Source organism: Penicillium soppii, assembly GCF_028829465.1.
Source record: "Penicillium soppii strain IBT 18220 chromosome Unknown utg000010l, whole genome shotgun sequence".
In the NCBI taxonomy this organism is placed as follows: Eukaryota; Fungi; Ascomycota; class Eurotiomycetes; order Eurotiales; family Aspergillaceae; genus Penicillium; species Penicillium soppii.
In genome coordinates, this window is record NW_026643240.1 from 780081 (window position 1) to 798333 (window position 18253).

The 18253-nt window shown below is 48.2% G+C and overlaps 9 protein-coding genes across 9 annotated transcripts; 6 read left to right on the top strand and 3 right to left on the bottom strand.

The window, feature by feature from the left end:
* Window positions 1-2268: 2268 nt before the first annotated feature.
* On the top strand, window positions 2269-3370 carry N7529_010949 (S1/P1 nuclease; the record flags this gene model as incomplete). Its single annotated transcript, XM_057246476.1, has 2 exons — window positions 2269-2399; window positions 2464-3370. The coding sequence occupies 2 exons, from the start codon at window positions 2269-2271 to the stop codon at window positions 3368-3370; spliced, it is 1038 nt and encodes a 345-aa protein (XP_057091825.1).
* A 314-nt stretch (window positions 3371-3684) lies between these two features.
* N7529_010950 (DNA-directed DNA polymerase eta) lies at window positions 3685-5604 on the bottom strand (the record flags this gene model as incomplete). The annotated part of the gene is made up of 1 exon (XM_057246477.1): window positions 3685-5604. One exon carries the CDS (start codon window positions 5602-5604, stop codon window positions 3685-3687), a length of 1920 nt encoding a protein of 639 aa, XP_057091826.1.
* Window positions 5605-7595: 1991 nt separating this feature from the next.
* Window positions 7596-8578, top strand: N7529_010951 (putative transcription factor RfeG; the record flags this gene model as incomplete). Its single annotated transcript, XM_057246478.1, has 3 exons — window positions 7596-7736; window positions 7805-7849; window positions 7922-8578. 3 exons carry the CDS (start codon window positions 7596-7598, stop codon window positions 8576-8578), a joined length of 843 nt encoding a protein of 280 aa, XP_057091827.1.
* A 1486-nt stretch (window positions 8579-10064) lies between these two features.
* N7529_010952 (NADH:ubiquinone oxidoreductase subunit NDUFA3) lies at window positions 10065-10389 on the bottom strand (the record flags this gene model as incomplete). The annotated part of the gene is made up of 2 exons (XM_057246479.1): window positions 10065-10111; window positions 10206-10389. The coding sequence occupies 2 exons, from the start codon at window positions 10387-10389 to the stop codon at window positions 10065-10067; spliced, it is 231 nt and encodes a 76-aa protein (XP_057091828.1).
* A 361-nt stretch (window positions 10390-10750) lies between these two features.
* N7529_010953 (dolichyl-diphosphooligosaccharide-protein glycotransferase) lies at window positions 10751-12279 on the top strand (the record flags this gene model as incomplete). The annotated part of the gene is made up of 4 exons (XM_057246480.1): window positions 10751-10892; window positions 10945-11055; window positions 11112-11809; window positions 11860-12279. 4 exons carry the CDS (start codon window positions 10751-10753, stop codon window positions 12277-12279), a joined length of 1371 nt encoding a protein of 456 aa, XP_057091829.1.
* Window positions 12280-12557: 278 nt separating this feature from the next.
* N7529_010954 (uncharacterized protein) lies at window positions 12558-13019 on the top strand (the record flags this gene model as incomplete). Its single annotated transcript, XM_057246481.1, is given in 3 exon segments — window positions 12558-12681; window positions 12696-12813; window positions 12839-13019. 3 exon segments carry the CDS (start codon window positions 12558-12560, stop codon window positions 13017-13019), a joined length of 423 nt encoding a protein of 140 aa, XP_057091830.1.
* A 137-nt stretch (window positions 13020-13156) lies between these two features.
* Window positions 13157-13611, bottom strand: N7529_010955 (PET191 family protein; the record flags this gene model as incomplete). The annotated part of the gene is made up of 2 exons (XM_057246482.1): window positions 13157-13352; window positions 13442-13611. The coding sequence occupies 2 exons, from the start codon at window positions 13609-13611 to the stop codon at window positions 13157-13159; spliced, it is 366 nt and encodes a 121-aa protein (XP_057091831.1).
* A 352-nt stretch (window positions 13612-13963) lies between these two features.
* N7529_010956 (sterol esterase) lies at window positions 13964-15552 on the top strand (the record flags this gene model as incomplete). The annotated part of the gene is made up of 3 exons (XM_057246483.1): window positions 13964-13998; window positions 14051-14130; window positions 14183-15552. 3 exons carry the CDS (start codon window positions 13964-13966, stop codon window positions 15550-15552), a joined length of 1485 nt encoding a protein of 494 aa, XP_057091832.1.
* A 1445-nt stretch (window positions 15553-16997) lies between these two features.
* Window positions 16998-17807, top strand: N7529_010957 (uncharacterized protein; the record flags this gene model as incomplete). Its single annotated transcript, XM_057246484.1, has 1 exon — window positions 16998-17807. One exon carries the CDS (start codon window positions 16998-17000, stop codon window positions 17805-17807), a length of 810 nt encoding a protein of 269 aa, XP_057091833.1.
* Window positions 17808-18253: the final 446 nt, after the last annotated feature.

Genomic DNA, 18253 nt, shown 5'->3' on the forward strand with positions numbered 1-18253 from the left:
ACCGGGATCTTAGCTAATACAATTTGGAACCTTGGTTCTCTTCTTGAAAATTACTCATTTAGGCAGAGTGGAGAATGCTTAATCAATACATCTCTCCCAAGGCTACATATGTATCTTCGCTTCCCACTGAACTGGTCCTCGGTATTTTCTGCTCTTTCTCCGCATTTCCTGATATCCTACATCTTGCTGCAACCTGTCAAGGCGGCCCCCGACCATATGAGACTCCGACGGTTCCAGATGTTCTGATAATGACCCGAAATTCGATCGTTATAGAGAAGTCTATTGACCTATTTAGCGAAACAGTCGTTGAACGGATGACCTCAGGACGCCGTGCTCTTAACCCTATGTTGGCCCGAGCTAGAGATTTGCATTGGCCTAAGAACAACAACCCAACAGATAGTTTCTGTGAGACAATATTCAAACACAATCAAACATGTTCTCGGTACCTGACTCAACGTGAGCGTCTGCGGTTTATTCGAGCAACCTACCAACTGTAGAGCCATCTACTGCTTGACATAACACCTAGGAAGTTGAAAATAAGTACATTCAAATTCAAGGATATTCATAAGGTTGGAGGACTGGCAGAAATTGGCCTATGCTATTCACCCAATGGAATGTTTATCCAGGAAAAAGAAATCTTACAACAAGGAAACGCGGCTAAGGACCTAGTGGAAACTATTGGCTACCGGTACCTACGCGGAGCCAGTCAGCGTATCCTTGCGATGTTTTATCACCAGAAAAGATCTTCGGACTTTTAGACAAAGAAACATGGATGGCTAGAGTGTATCTCTGTGGGAGAATCGAGGGGAAGAATTCAAAGAAGGGGTGGTGGATGGATGAAATGGGCATAAACAAATCTCCAAGGTTTGATATGATACTGATGAGGAGGAGCTCATGGGTTAATCTTTTGGAGCTATACCCCTAGGCTTGGTTGAGAGTTGAGAGTAGTGTTAGAAACAACGATGATAAAAACCGACACACGCATAAAGCATGATCAGAAACACAAAGTTTACCTATGTAGGTAATAAAACTCGTGTAACCATCAATCATTCACCTTATATAGCCAGTTTTGATCTAGTCCCCGAGATACCTCTCAAACTCTACACTCACAATTCCCAACATGTAACGTAGCAGCCTGCGTCCAGTACCGCCCGTTTTATAAATCACCAGTTCGTCTCCTAGGAAATTGCCTTGACGTAGACAGCCCACTGTCTTCTTCTGGGGGGTGGTTGCTTCTTTTTTCCTATCATTTTAACTGAAACAATTGAGACCAGCTGACAAAATAGAGGGACTTGACGAAAACTATTTGATAGGGCTCGTTGTATAGTCCGGATATAATAGCCCATCTAGAATCTCGGGGGTAATTGTCTGTCCCGGTGTGAGGACTTGACTCTTGCAGAAATCTGCACTACTGTGTCATTTATCGAATGTTCGGGGAAGGCATGGATAATGGATATTGTTGTGGAAGTTGTGGAAGGTGCGATGCGGCTAGCCCAAGCATAATCTCCCCTTTTTTCTTCTCTTCTCTTCTCCTCTCCTGTTCTCTCTGTCTCTTCTGTCTTCTGTCTTCCTTATTGGATAAATCACTTTTATCCCTTTGTTTCCTTGCATAGAAAATGTAGTATTAATATGATGAATGGCCCTGTGTGTAATAAGTCTGTTAAACCATGAAGATTATGTAGAGCGTCTAGACAACACACACATGAATGTGGCGCCGCTAAGCTAATTAATATATATTGCTATCACTTGCGGATTCCAATCACCTGGGCATATCCCGAGAAGAGATTCAACTACCCAGGTAGCTCGTAAACAGCAACATGTGGTTCACTCTTAGCGTGTAGACTTGCTGCATTGATCACGGGAAATTTCAAAGATTTCATACTCCGGTGAGATATTGTCTCCACGTGCATCGTGAATTGGTCCTTGCATGATATGCCGATCACTCGGACATTCAAGCCACCCCCTCTTCAACGCCGGTGGACTCCGACTAGCATTCCAGTCAATCACACCCCGTGGGCAATCGGTGCTTATCTTCAGGACTTGTTGACGAAACGCCTTTTGACTATGCTACAACGGTAAACGTCGGCTCACGGTCGCTCTAGAAACAATTTAAATCTTCATCTATATTCTTTGCAAGGTTATATATTAAGCGCACTACCACGAGACTTCTCGAATTCATCTGTCTCAAGTCCCAATCCAGTTAAATTGGCTATAGGCTTTACTGCCTTACACTTATATATTCTTCTCAACGCCAGTAATTTTCCAGCAATGATAGCTCTATCCAAGGTTGCTCTCGTTGGCTTTGGATTTGCGCATGGTGCAAATGCGTGGGGTGCATTGGGTCACGCGACTGTAGCCTATGTCGCGCAGCACTATCTATCCTCAGGCACCGCATCTTGGTAAGATTTCAGCAGGATCCAATCTGATATATATATCCAAAGACAACCGCTAATACATCCCAAGGGCACAAGAGATACTCGGCGACTCATCCAGCTCATACCTGGCAAACGTAGCATCATGGGCCGACCAGTACCGCCTAACAACAGCCGGCAAATGGTCCGCCCCATTACACTACATCGATGCTGAGGATGACCCCCCAACAACCTGCAACGTGGACTACGCCCGTGACTGCGGCGATGCAGGCTGCTCAGTCTCAGCCATTGCAAATTACACTCAGCGGGCAGGCGATGCCCGCCTCAGCTCCAACCACACGGCCGAAGCACTAAAATTCCTAGTGCACTTCCTGGGCGATATCACGCAGCCGCTGCACGACGAGGCGTACGAAGTTGGCGGCAATGACATCACCGTCACCTTCAACGGCTACAGCGACAACCTCCATTCGGACTGGGACACGTACATGCCCGAAAAGCTCGTTGGTGGGTATGCGCTCACGGACGCGCAGTCGTGGGCTAATACCCTGGTTGAGGAGATCACCTCGGGCAGCTACAAGGCTGAGGCGGCGAGCTGGATCCAGGGCGACACTATCAGCGATGCTATTACCTCTGCTACGCGGTGGGCGGCAGATGCCAATGCCTACGTTTGTACTGTTGTCATGCCGGAGGGGGCCTCGGCCTTGCAGACTGGCGATCTGTATCCGACATATTACAATTCCGCGATTGGCACCATCGAGCTGCAGATTGCAAAGGGAGGATACCGCTTGGCCAACTGGTTGAACTTGATTTATGGCACTAAGATTGCGAAGCGCGACCTGGAACGGTTTGTCAAGGAAAGTCGAAATGAGGCACCAGAGCTGGAACTTCTAGGCCGCAACTTTCTCCCCGAGTCTCGTCCTTTAAGTCGCGCGAAGCTGGCCAGAGAAGCTATGGAGGGTTCCTGCTGTAACTCGGACAAGCGTGAGCATGTGCACTGATTATGGATTCTCACTCTTGGCGTGTGAGTGATATACCCCAAATCATGGTTTCTCTAGGATAGCACGCAATAAATTCAGTATATACGTTTTTTCAAGATTAAGTTAAGCCAAGGCCAGGAGTACAAACGGAGACATATTGAGTGCAATGCGAGTAAGAAGTTCGGTGAGAGCATAATTGATGATGGTTGAGACCACCAAGCGACAGTGTGAGCTCGTTGAACTCATTGGGTATATCGTAGACAAGGGAGACAACAGAAGTACAGTACTAAGGTAAACAAGGTATCAAAAGACCGGTGAAATCATACAAGTGACGTTCATTGGAAAGCAAGTCGCATCTGCCCCTTCTCTGGCTTGCCACGGCTACCACCACCCCGGCCACCTCTTCCACGAGGCGCGGTACCTCGAGCGCTGGGTTTTGCGGCTTGAAGTGACTGAGAAGCCCTCGACTCCTCGCGTTCCTGGTTTGCAAGATCTTTGGCAAAATGCCAATCATCGTGTTCCTCTTTCTCATGCTCAAACATCGATTTAGAGCACCGCGGGCATGTGAACCGAGGGTTTCCAGCCTCTTCAGAGTCCGTTTCATGTGGCTTGGGACTTTCCTGACCCTCTGCAACGGTACCTTCCGGTGAGTGCCCGAAAAACTGCCTGATTTGACCCCCATCTAGTCTCCGTTTTTTGTCTGCCGGAGGTTGTTCGTTGAATGAATTCTCAGTATCGCGAGGTCTTGCAACATGACTCAGGGCCTTCGCCTTGTCACCACGAACTAAGAAGCTTTCGATAGCCTTATTGTTGCTCACGCCTTCTTCAAAGCTGGACACACTCAGCGATAGGTTCGAACATGGCCATGCCTGCCCGTCGGCCATGACTTGACGGAGCAAAGTCTTTGCCAGATCGTAAAGTAGTTCTTCGTCAATCGCATTGGATCCCGGGATTGGGGTTTGACGGGAACGAGATTGGACGGTTCGATGATGCAGCGTGATTACTCTCGGACGACGTCTATTCTCAAGCACGCCGTCCTCCACAAGACGGCCATAAATATCGGCGGCGAAAATGCGAAGCCATTTGTCCGCTTGGTCAAGTGAGCTAATGCTTGGACGGAAAGACTTGGCAGATAGCATAGACTTAATTTGGGTTCGGGGATTGACTTCGCTACGGTCATCTCCACGGATGATACCGTAGAGCCACGTCGCCGTGTGGTCGTCCAGCTTGGTTCGCAACTGCTCAAGTGACACATTGAGAAGTTCGCTGACTTTCTCCGTTGCGAACGAGGCAGTGATTTGATCACCAAGTTTGCCACCAAGCATTCTAATCTGAGTGAATTTGTAACCAGCGAGGAATTTCTGCACCGCTCGATTCCGCACCACGGTCTGCAGATTGGGTTTGTTGCATGAACTTCCCAGCTTGGCAATCATTTTGTTGCGGCCAAGTCCGGCTGAACAGGTGTAGCTAAGCTTCTCCCAAACAGCGTCCCGCACCGATCGTACAATCTCGGATCCTATCAACATTACAACGTCATCCCAGTCCGGGTCATCTTCTTCCGTTTCGTGTTCATCCAAATCCACCAAGCAGTCGGTGTTCCACTGCAGTGCTGTAGTTGGGGGAATAGGCAGCTCTCCATCCCTATTTTCGTCTTGTGTGCCCGACTGAAGCTCCGGATATCTCCGGAGAAGCGCCTTGTATATCAAGGGGGACAAATCAATGAAAACTTCATCGATACTCGCCTTTTCCAACCCCGCAGCGAGCTCTTGTTTCGGGCGTTTGGGCCCATGATCATCATCATTGGCATCCCATATAGCTAGGGCTTCTTTCATGGTCTGAAGGATCTTTCGCGATTGCGCTCGGTACGGATCCAGCGACACCTTGTCCGTGCTGATATTGCGAAAAGAGTCATCCCTGTATGCCCATCGTCCTCCCTCTCCCTCTCTGAAAGTCGCCACATGTTGTAAGATCAGATCTGGACACAGTTTCCTTGCCTCGGCAACGTTGATCAATCTATTTATTCCGAATGGGCGTGCGGCGTAGTTGATGGCAATTAACGAGTCCCATTGTCGCACAGCTAGAGGCTTTTCTCGCGGAGTTCCCAGGCGGACCATCTCACATTGTGCATAAAAGGCATCGAGGTCGATGTGCGCAATCACGCGCAAAGGCGTTGCTGTGGATCCATGCCGTAATCCTTGCAATTGTCGGTAGGTGAATCGGGAGTTCCTCAAGGTATCGGGCTGAGGTTCAGACATCTTTGGGAGTGCATCATGATGGCTCTGGAGTTGAGCTTCCAAGATTCTAAGAATCAAACCTTGAAGTTGTCAAGATGAGATGCTTGGGACAGCAACCTAAACGGGACTAGTGTGAGCACGTGCCAATTTTCAGCCTCAGGTTCTCGTTTGTTTTTCTTCTCGTTTTGGTCTGGAAGTGTCCACATTACAGAGTACAGAGTACAATTCACAATTTTACTATTCAAATCTAAGACTGAATTTTGCAATATACCACTTTTCTATCTATTCCTTTATTTTAGTCACAAAATCCAAGATCAGCTATATTTCCCTTCATCATTATAGACCAACGAAACGATCTCCAAATGAGCCAGCGCTTGGTGACTGCTTATTTTTCTTCACTTTTCGAAAAGACTGAGTGCCGTGCAGGATCGTCTTGAATGACAGAGCTCTCGGCCATGAAACCCCTTTCCCTCGTTCAAAATAAAAGAAAAGAAACGAGACAGGGTGATCTCCGATCCGTACGATCCTGCTGACACAGACGCATTATGAGTGGACCAGAGGCTTTGACGCAGGTGCCCAAAGCCACGCATTACTGCCCAACAACTTGTGGACATGAGCCGTCAGCTTTCCAGGTGGCGAGTTCGCAGGTTGCCACTGGTGCTTTCTTACAGTAGATTGGCCCGTTGTTTGTTGGGGTTCTCTTTGCAAATATTACAGAGGGTGGGTGAGGGATCAATCATAATGAGTCTCATGATTTGCCTTGACCTTGACATTGACATTGCCTTTTCTTACCACATGAACATCTGACAGCGTTTATGATCTCATGGTCAACAGCCGCTTGACCGCTGGTGAAGATCCACTGGTGGAGTCCTGTAGAGGATTTTTGATATTAATTCGGTCCAGGGGCACAGACTGAAGAGCAATCCAAGCTGGTTGGATTATGGGGGATCGGCCCTTAATTTTTTTCGCTTCTCAACTAAAATTTAGTGGGAAAAGCCATTTGTAGGTCTTTGTCTACACATGTAGTTTTAGGGTACGAGATACAACGCTAGGAAGTACTTAAGTTGGTACATGGATCAGTCTTGATGGCCTTCAAGTGCTCTGAACTGAACAAATAATGATTCTCTCACTAACGACCTCAGTACTGTACATAGGGAGTATATACGCAGGCAAATACGGAGTACATACTCCGTACATAGTGTAGATAATAATACAATGTTTCAAGGTAATATTCAGATAAAAATACAAACAAAACTGAGTTTTCCCAAGCGGCTACAGACATCGACAGGGTCGCACATCAGTCTAATCCTCATTTGACCGTGCATGCTTTGCCTTGATCTCAGTGGGGAGTCGTGGCACCAGCCCAAGACGGCCCAACCGCCTCGCCTCTTAGTCCAACTTTAGTGTCTTCCCCCCTCTTCCTCTTCTCTTTCTTTCCTTCTTTCTCTCGACTTTCTTCCTTCTTCCCTCATATCATCTCTGGCTTTTATTGCCATATCGCTCCTCCCTGACACATATTTGGTTTATTTGAAAAGTTCAAGCAGTGTCAGGCCTCTCTCTCTCTCTCTCTTCCCCTAATTCAACGCGAATCTTTCAACCTCTCCTGACATTCATCGTGTTTCTTGTCGCTTTGAGCCAGTTGTTGAAACTTTGTCAAATTCCCCAGGATAATTGCCGGATAATCAGCGCGAACTTCTCCCAGGACTACCTGGACTTTCCAAGGACTTTCTTGCTATTTCCGACCAGGATCAATTTTTATCTGGCCACTTTTCCCAAGGATCATATCTCGTTTTCTGTTTGCCCTGGAATCGAGAAAACATACCTTTTCAGTCGTGATCATTGGCTTCGCCCGATAGACTCTGTACATCCTACAATAAAACGGACTCATCACCATCCATCAACTTCCCAGGACTTTCAAATCATCTATCATCCCCGGACTTTTCCTCTTTTCTGGCCCCGTGGATCCAAGGACTATAAAATTTTTAACCGGACATTTTCCTCCGGAAGACATTATGACAGGCCGCTATGAAGCACGCCCGGAGCGTCAAAATGAATATTTCATCCCTGGTGAAGGAATCAGCCGAGAAGTCATTCAAGCAGATATCTGTCGCTACCTTGGAAACGATGCCCTCGTGAGACCTGGCAACCACAATGTTCGTCCACCTTTTTGTTTTTTTCTCGTCCACACGATGACTGGCCATTCTGAACTAACAATGCGCAGGGCCGCCCAGGATTCTTTATCCGTGCCTATCGGAATCTCACATCTGTAAGTAATCATGGACATGCGACAACTAGCAGGATATGTAAAGTTGGGAATCTAACCACGATTTGGATATAGGAGATGATCACTGATTTGAAGGCTGACTCCGCTCGCTGGGAGGCGGACGTCTCACGCCGGGCTGACCTAGGCTACCCGCGGGGCAGTTACAATCAAGACATGCCTCACTCTAACCCCCCAGCACAAGGGAACTATGCCGCTCCAGCTATTCATGAGCCCCGTCAATCACAGGGACAATCCCCTACACCATTCACTGCAGCTCCCGCTCAGTCATATACTATGGATCCTTATTCCCAAGGCCCCTACAGTGGATCCCAGAGTGCCCCCTACACACAAGCGTCATCATACACACAGCAGCCATCATACACAACACCGTCAACTCACTCGCCATATCCACCTAGTCAAGCCCAGTACCCTCCGCCCCAGGTTTCCTACTCTGGCTCCAATCAGCCCATCGTGACCTCGGCGGACATGCACCCCCAGTCGTACACATATGCCCCCACGAGCTATGGCTACGACAATGGCCGAAGCAATGCTCCCCGATACCCGGGGCCTGGATATGATGCCGATCAGGACTACTCTCCCGTAACTTCCGGGATGGCTTATCCTGCAACTAGTGCCCCGGATCCCCGGATAGGAATGGAGCCCAGGTTCACTCCAGAATATGAGCGCAGGCCACAAGCAACCAGAAATGAAGCTCCCCATCGTCGGCGGTAGACCAAAATGATCACCCCAAGCGTTTCTTTCTCCTGCATCCACGGTTTTTTCCTTCTCTATATCTCCGTCCACATCGTGGTTAACTCAATGCTTTCTTACTGGAATCTCCCCACAATGCTCCTGGGGATAACCTTGATGCCTACGAAAACCTCCTGGACAATTCCCACAGTTCTCTCTCAATCACACTTTTCAGAAACGTACTTTGCATCCAGTCCAGGACTTTTCAGACTAGGCCAGAAATGTCTCACATTCCACCCCAAATGGTCCAGCGAGGAAGGGAAATCCCACTTCCCATCGGACATTTATCCCACTTTACCCTTGGACTTCCACTGGACTTGAACCAAAGTGCTTCCTGGCAAGAGCTTGGAACTTCCCGTGGAACTCCTCTTTGTTTATGCTTTCTCTCCCGTTTGTGCAACTGGCCAACCAGGAGTAAGAGTGATGTGTCTTGATTGAGCCTGCGAAAAGGTGGCCCGGACTTGAGCGTTTTGTTTGTTTTCTGGTATTGCGGATTCCGGGAATACTCACCCACAATAATGCGATTTTGTTGTTCGACGGTGTACAGGATTTGTGTGTTTTAGCAACTCTTGTTGTTTATTTGTTCTCTCCCTCGGAAGAAGGGAGGGTCATGATGTTCTCTTTTTTTGCACTTGGTTTGCGAAGAGTTTTGTGCTTCGATAAATTAAGGCTGGTGAGCTTCATGTAGATATGAGCATTTACGGCGTTGGTCCGTTTTCTGTGATATTTTGATGTGCAAGATTATGGACCGACTCCACGGCCTTAATGAACCTGTTGATTCATCATCCTTGCCTTCAAATGAATTAAGATACCATTTTCTTTATTATAGCTTAGAAAGTCATCCGGGCTGGCTCCAGATTCTGTAATCAGGCCTAATGCGAGCTGAGACATCAACTCCCCCAAACAAATTTACCACGTCATGTCCGGAATTGAAAGTCGCATATCTACGGCTTGGGAAGATTTTCTCGGTGTCTTGTTTCTAGCACACAAAGTGCCAGGCATAAAAGATAACAAAAACGCCCTAGCACTCAACAAGATAAAATATAGGACGCCGAGCATGGAGCACACAACATACAATAGTGAGAGACATTTGGTGTTGCCATCGCGCCCCCAAAACGAGGCAGTTCTCAGGTGCCTAACCGGAATCTTGGAACATAGGTAGAAAAGCGACATGATGTCGGGTTGATTGCACAAAACATAGTACATACACTGTAGCGCAGCCTCGAAATTCGAAGTAGGCGCGAAAAATATTGGTATCAAAGCACTTAATGAGCAGGAGAGCATGTCCGCAGGTAATGTTTTCAGTTTCCCACACTGATGCAATGGGGGACTTGTTCATCATTCCACCATGGGCAGTGGCGGCGAAATTCACCTCCTGACATTCGCTGGATTTATTTATTCCAAGCTCGAATAAAACACGGCATTCTCCAACTTCCAATTACTCAACGTTTTGGTAATCGGATACCGTTTATTCGTCTTCGTAGCCCTTGGGAGTCACTCGCGGACCCTGCGGAACTGTACATATTGGGAACATTTGTCAGTTGCTTGTTTCTTGCTTAGATTACTGGTGTGTGTACACCATGATTAGAGGGGAGATAGAGGGTCATACTGGGATATGTCAAGGGAATAGGCTCGGGGTCGACATCACCGAGGGCGCGGCGGATGGGAGGAATGGTGGCCAGGAAGATAGGACCCGACAATCCCAAGAGAGTGGCAGCGAGGTAAGCTGGCCTTTCATGCGCAGCCCAGCGGAGGTAGCGGAAGGGAGTGGACCAAAACTGAGGATTGGACATGGCTGCAAGAAGTCGATCGTTGGCGACCGGTCGGGAATTTTTTCACGATGAAATTGTGGGGTCAATTGCTAATGAATTGAAATCTACTGTTCAGACGCAGGCGAATGAACAGATGCGCAGATCAACCAGGTGGTTGTTGAGTGGTGAGATCGAAAATGAAGAGCAAAATTGAAGCCGTGGGGAAGAAGTGAAGTTGAAGTTCGGAGATGCGGACCCAGCGCTCTTCGGGTCTTGGCATTCGCCCATTAACACGTCGCCCTTTCTGGTTAACTATACAACCCTGACACCTCACGCATCTATCTTCATTTCTTTTTCCTCATTTTGACTAAGATTCCGCTTCGTTGCGCGGAATTTGTTCAAGATGCGGTGGTGCCTTGCGTTGCTCATTTGCTGCTTTTTGGCCGTGGTAAATGCGCTCAGTAGCTCCGGCAGCCGTCTGCTGGCAGTGCTGGAAGATACAGATCAGAAAGACCTTTACTCCACGCTGTGGGCAGATCTTGAAGGTAAGTTGAATGTGTGCGAACTTCCAGTGGCATGCTAACTCTCGCATTCTAGCTCGCGGATACGATGTCTCGGTCGAATCTCCCAAAAGTGACCAGCTTGCTCTGTTCAAGCATGGCGAAAGAGCTTACGACCACCTTCTGATCCTTCCTCCCAAGTCCAAAGGTGAGCAATTTCAACTCAATTGGTCTGATGACAAGTCAATTGACTGAGTAATATAGGTCTTGGCCCCTCTTTGACCCCCAAGCATATCATCGATTTCATGAACAAGGATGGCAACATTCTCCTCGCCCTCTCAGGAAAGGCGTCCACATCAAGCGCCGTTAGCTCCCTTCTTCTTGAACTCGACATCCACCTCGCGAACGACCGCTCCGCAGTTGTTGTCGATCACTTCAACTACGACACCCTCTCAGCCGCTGAGAAGCATGACGTCCTTGTTCTCCAGCGCCCTGGACCCCTCCGACCTGATGTCAAGGCATTCTTTGATGGTGAGGGTGTTCTCGCCCTCCCCCGAGTTGCTCCCCAGACTCTCGGCAGTGACAGCGCCCTTCTCGCCCCGATCCTTGCAGCCCCCGCTACCGCCTACAGCTACAACCCCAAGGAGGGCGGCATACCCGCACCTGAGGACATTCTGGTTACCGGCTCGCAGCTGAACATTGTGTCTGCTATGCAGGCACGCAACTCTGCCCGCTTTACCGTTCTCGGCTCTGTGGAGTCGCTGGAGGACAAGTGGTTCTCGGCCTCTGTCCAGACCCCCGGCGGCAAGAAGTCCTCCACCGTCAACCGCGAGTTCGCTAAGCAGTTGACCGCTTGGGCCTTCAAGGAAACTGGTGTCCTCAAGGTTGACAAGGTCGAGCACCGCCTGGCTACCGAGGGCGCAGAACTCAACCCCTCCATTTACCGGATCAAGAACGAGACTGTATGTTGACCAAACTATATTTCCAAGGCAACCATTAACAATGTTTCTAGGTCTACAAGATTGAGGTTTCCGAGTACGTTTACGACAAGTGGGTTCCATTTGAAGTTCCCGTCGGAGACGAGCTCCAACTCGAGTTCACCATGCTTTCCCCCTTCCATCGCCTGGCCCTCAAGCCCGTCGGACGCACAGATACTAGCACCGTGTTCAGCACTCAGTTTGTGACTCCTGATCAGCACGGCATCTTCTCCTTCCGCGTAAACTATAAGCGGCCTTTCTTCACCGCCATCGAGGAGAAGCATGAAGTTACCGTCCGCCACTTCGCTCATGACGAGTACCCACGCAGTTGGGCGATCACTGGTGGCTGGGTTTGGATTGCCGGTCTCTGGTCGGTGATTGGAGGATTCTTGGCTTTCGTCGTCGTCTGGCTCTACTCTGCCCCTGTGACAGACAAGCTTAAGAAGACTCAGTAGATTTACGTCTACTTTGTATGCATTTTACGGTTTTGTTTGTCCATGATTTTGAAACTCCTTGCATGAACTCAATCTCCAAATAAAATCAATTATATGATATACTTATGAGTGCAGAAATCGGTTTATCGACTGTTAAATGCACTAGCCCCGTCCGATTTTTAATGAAGTAACCCCTCAAGATTGTAAAGGCTGTATGCTGAATTATACCTTCTGGGGGACATAGCATGGTTGAATGGAGGTGACTCCCTTGAATTACTTTGTAGAACTGCAGCAGCATCATGAAGGTTGTCTATTTGGCAACCTTTGCGCTGGATAAGGGGCAGAGCTTGATGGGATTGCTGCGAGGGAACTACTTGCCCTGGAGAAAAGTTGAGGTGGGTACTTTCGACATCATAAAATCAAGTATCTTAGTGCAGCAATACTGACTGAAAGAAAGGGCGACTACGTTCATGCCAATGACGCAGATGACACTGTCTCGCAGGACTTGAACCCCGAGCAGCAAGAGAATTGGGGTGGCCTGCCACAGCACATCTTGTGCGCAGTGTTCTGTACATATCAGTCGTGGCACGATATCACCTGCTCCTAATCAGCTACGAGCAGGACCAAGCCTTGCCGCTTTTTTTTTCAAGAGCAAGCTGGGAGGGGCGGGCACTGCCCACCGCCTATCGAGCTCACACTCGCTGTTCTTGTGTATGTCTGATCGGCTGGTTGGTGTTTTGAAAGAGACAGTAAAGATGTAATCAAATGTTTTGTCGATTGCGGGTATTAAAGATCTCAGTCGATCTTGATAGAAGCGAGTATAAGAGAGAAAATGTATGTTTTGAGCGTAACCGAACTCCAGGCCATGCCAGCATGTAATCAACGAATTCAAATACCCTTACAGGCCTCGTGTCTTCTCAGGATCCATCTGCACTTCGTCGCCGTTTAGTGGTTTGACGGTCTGGTATGCGGGTTGCCCGGCATAAAGCTGTCCACCAGAGGACGCGTTGCCGGACTTTCCGCCTTCCATTTCCTTGGACACCGAGATGGGCTGATTGCCACGGAAGCGTTTGCGCATATCAATCAGACCGCGCCTATATCGTGAAAGATCGCAGGAATTAGCTCAGGTGCTCTCCTGTCTCCTGCTTCCACCAAAATAATTCAATAATCGGCTTCGACTTACCTGCACTCGCTGAATCCTTTTCGCAGCTGCTGGCATCTCATAGGCAACTCCTCGGCATGAGGAGGGCTGAGACACTCACGGGGCGAATGGCGCTGTACCATAATACAGTCCGACTCCTGGAGGCATTGGGCTAGTGCCTCCCCTGAAGATTTTGAATTTCCGATCAGCATGTGTTTTTGAGGAAGGCTGTCAGAGGACCAGCTGCCTCAGGGGTGTGATGTGCTTCGAACTATATAATGTGGTATGGTGCAACTTACGGATATCATTGCATGAGCTAGGCATGTTCTACCTAGATGTCTTGTGAATGCGCAACAAGCAAAAAGACGTGGCCGTGGAACAGCAAATTCGGGTTGTCAGTCACCTCGACGTTGATTGGCGGAGGGTCAAAACCCCGGATGAGATAAGCATTCCTATCACATGCGGGCAATGACGTCGAGGTACATTTACCTTTTGCTCTTAAAAGCGCTTTCTGTCTCTTGCATCCAGTTTGCAGAAACACATATGCATATTTGATTGTTTATCATGGCGCGGGTTCCGTTCATAGGGAGACTGTTTTGGTAAGAACTCCAGCACCTAACACAAACAATGTTGACTGAGTCGTGTCTATAGGTATGAGTACTTAGCCCTGTTTGGGTCTTTGATACTGGTTCTACTAGAAACAACTATTCACTTGATCACTTGGTGTCTACGTGAGTATTATGATAAAATGATCAAATAATGCAGAAGCTGACCCCTAGCTAGCAAGCCCTATCATTAAATTTTGCTATGATCAGTCCAAGGCACTCTTCAACCTTTTGATCCCTACTGAGTCTCGTCAAAAGCGAACAAAAGAGGAAATATTTGCCAGTTCTGTCGCAGACGCATCGGACTTTACTGAAATATGTGCTCTGTTTGGGTATCAAGCCGAAGAGCACATTGTACAGACGAACGATGGCTATCTTCTTGGTCTACACCGGCTCGCATATCGGAAGGGAGAAGAGGATAAACAAGTCAACCAAGGTCCCAATGCAATTCAAAAGAAGGTTGTCTATCTTCACCACGGGCTGCTCATGTCCAGCGAGGTTTGGGTGGCCTTGACAGATGAGCAGAGGTGTCTCCCCTTCCGGTTAGTGGAAAAGGGGTACGACGTTTGGCTGGGTAACAACCGTGGCAACAAGTACTCCAAGAAGTCAATTCGGTTTTCACCTGGCTCGAACGAGTTTTGGGATTTCTCCATTGATCAGTTCGCCTTCTCGGATATCCCCAACAGCATCGAGTACATTCTTGAGGTTACAGAACAACCGTCGCTGTCATATATTGGATTTTCGCAAGGAACAGCCCAGGCATTTGCTACACTCGCTATCCATCCATTGCTGAATCACAAGATTGATGTGTTTGTGGCACTCGCACCTGCTATGGCTCCTTCTGGTCTGCGCAATCGCATCGTTGATTCACTCATGAAAGCATCTCCTGACTTTCTGTTCCTGCTGTTTGGTCGCCGCAGCATTCTGTCATCAACAACCATGTGGCAAACGATACTCTACCCACCAATCTTCGTGCGCATTATCGACACAGCCCTTAGAGCCCTCTTCAATTGGAAATGCCGCAACATTAAGCAGACGCAGAAGCTAGCTGCGTATTTGCATCTCTATTCTTTTACCAGCACCAAATCCGTCGTGCACTGGTTCCAAATCATTCGAAACAAGAACTTCCAGTTCTACGACGATGAAGTCTATGCTCCTTTCAGTGTTGCTGCCAGTGAGCGCTTCTACAAGCCGGTCAAATACCCGACTCGCAACATTAAGACTCCCGTCGTACTCCTCTATGGTGACAGCGACAGCCTTGTCGATGTCGGAGTTATGCTCAAGGGCTTGCCCCATACCACTGTCGCCCAAGCAATTCCGACCTACGAGCATTTAGACTTTTTGTGGGCCTCCGATGTCGACCGCCAAGTCTTCGGTTATGTTTTCGATGCGCTCGAGACCTATAGCCGGGGTAGCCCTACCGTTATCAGCACAAGTTTGGGCTCCAGCAAACACGTCAAAGAACTTTTGACCGATGGACGTGCTTCCAACACATCAGTCTCTCGCAGGAACCACATTAGTAATGGTGCATATGGCGCCACTGTCTAGGCAAAGCATGTGCGTTGTACTTTATATATCACTTTGTATGATTTCGCTGTGGACTTTCTTTTTGAGCGGGGCTCGTGGCTTGGCGGGAGAGCGGCCACACCCAATCTTTTTGGTCTATATTGTACGGCACAATAATTGAATGTGAAAATGTAATTGCCACATTGAAGTCTGCTTGGCACCGCTAATTTCCGGCAGAGTTTTTCTGGAAGTTACCAAGCAAGTTTCCTAAATCCACCGAAGTGGCGGTGTTTTGAAAGAAAGAGAAAAAAAGAAAGAAACAGCGCAAATATGGAGACGATAGTTCAGTTCCAGAGTCCATCCTCTAGGGCTGCACCTGTGCCTGACCAGACGAGCCAGCATAAACGGTAAAAATCCGCTGGTACATTATTGTAGACTTTGGTAATTTCCCCCTCGTATCCACAACGAATAGTTGGACACACTAAAGCTAGGCAGCGTGATGATCTCTTCTCTATCTCAACCAGTTTTCAGTCTAAGAGGTAAGCTTAGTTTTTAAGTCGGTCTTGGCCTGGAGATCTAGGAAGACGTTGAGATATTTACTTTTTATATAGATCTCGACAGGAACAAGAAGGTGATATTCAGGGGCAGCAACAGAGTACGGGTGTCAGCGCGGGGGGTTGCGCAATTCCATTCGTAAGCCCGTGCTTTTCCGACGAATTGGGCGCAGTTCATGAAAAACTCTTGTCCGAAGGTCCGTATGGGCTATGATTCGATCTAGACCGGCATCTATCCCCACTGTAAAAACTAGACAACGGGCCTACGAACAAGTTATAACGAACAACGAACAGACGTTTGAAACCACTCAAAAGGAAAAAGTGGACAAACAGATTGAAAGAACCGAGATTTATGGTTCAGGTACCGCGCCACCCATGGGAATCGTCAAAAAGTCCATTCGGGTTGGTCGGACTGATATTAGGCCCCCTTTGCCCTGATTATGGTTACCAATAGGATCATTCTAAAACTCTCTAGTCAGGCACCACATGGCCTCAATCTAGATTTTTGTGATTTTTTGATTTTTTTTATAAATAAAAACAGTATTCAATGTATCAATCAGGTATCAATATGGTAACAATAGTGTATCGATAGGGTATTAATGATGTCTCACTAGAGTATCACACACAAAGCCTTGAATTGTACTTGGGTATCGCAGTAATATCACAGTAACTACAGGTAATATGACAGAGCCACACAACTCTCTCCACTCCAAAGAATAAAATGGCGCTATGCCCTCGTCCGCGCTTCCTCTGTCTTTCTTTCCTCAAACACAATCTTTCACACTCATTTGGATTCCTTCCAATCGACTATTGGGGCTGAGCCTCAATTCACCACTCTCTTTAAACAGTCTGTAGATCAGACTAAAGTCACTCTCTCCAAGGACCTCGTCCTCTCAACACTCTCATTCATCGGATCTTAAGTTTCAAGCCAAAATGCGCTTCAACGTCATCGGCCTCTCGGCCCTTCTGGCAATCACTGCCTCCGCACTCCCCGTCGCTTTCCCCGACGTCCAAACCGTCCAGAATGTCGTCTGGGAGACTGTCTATGAGACCGTCTACGAGACCGCCACTCCGACCAGTGAGGCCATCTCTGAGCCCACCTCCGTCCTCGCCGTCGAGAACTTCGCCGTTCCTGCTGCGTCCACCACTGTCGCTGCGACATCTTTCACCCCAGTCCCTACCACCACCAGCGTCCCCACTCTCAGCATCCCCAGCTCAACCAGCGTCCCCGCCGTTGTGCCCACCCCGGTTTCCAGTGTTCCCGCCAGCACCAGCACTGTGAGCGCCAGCACTGTCAGCAGTGCCGCGAGCGCCACCGGCACCGGCCTCAACATCGTCAACAACCTCTCTGAGACCGTCTACCTCTGGGTCGTCACCGAGACCCAGGGAGAAATGCAAACCCTGGCCTCCGGCGAGTCCTTCAGCGGCCACACCTGGTTGACCAACTCCAACGGCGGTGGCATCTCCATCAAGATGTCCACCAGCGAAGTCTGCGACAGCGTCCTGCAGTTCGAGTACACCCAGACCGGTGATGTCCTCTACTGGGATCTGTCTTCCATCAACCTGCTCAAGACCTCTGCTTTCGTCTCTGCCGGATTCGGTGTCACCATCAGCGATAGCTCCTGTACCTCTGCTACTTGCGCTGCTGGCGATGCCAACTGCATCGAGTCCTACCAGCAACCGGATGATGTCAACACTCTTGCTTGCACCATCGATGCTACCTACACCCTCACTCTGGGTTAGATTGGGTTTTGATTTGGGTTTCTTTTTTCTTTCTTTTATTCGTTGGATATCCACTTGGCTAGGAGATTGTGGAGTTTTTATGTTGAACAAATTGCAATTTACAAAGTACAAATTACAGATTTCAGATTTCAGGTTTTTTTGAACAACATGTTTTCTTGTTTATATTGATAGAGTTGGAAAGGAAATTACAAAATTAGAAAATACAAAAATGTCGAAAGGCGCCAACTTTATTTTCAATTGACTTATCAAATTTCCAAGGTTGAATGTGAGGCTCTTACCGCAATTCCATGGAACGAAGTATAGACTGATGGTATCTTTCAATGACGACTTATCTATGTAGGTATTATATTCTTCCGTTCTATCTACATACACACTTCTGTATGTATGTATGCAGATAGGTATCGCCGTACCACCCGTAGAAAACTGTCTCAATACACATTCAATGT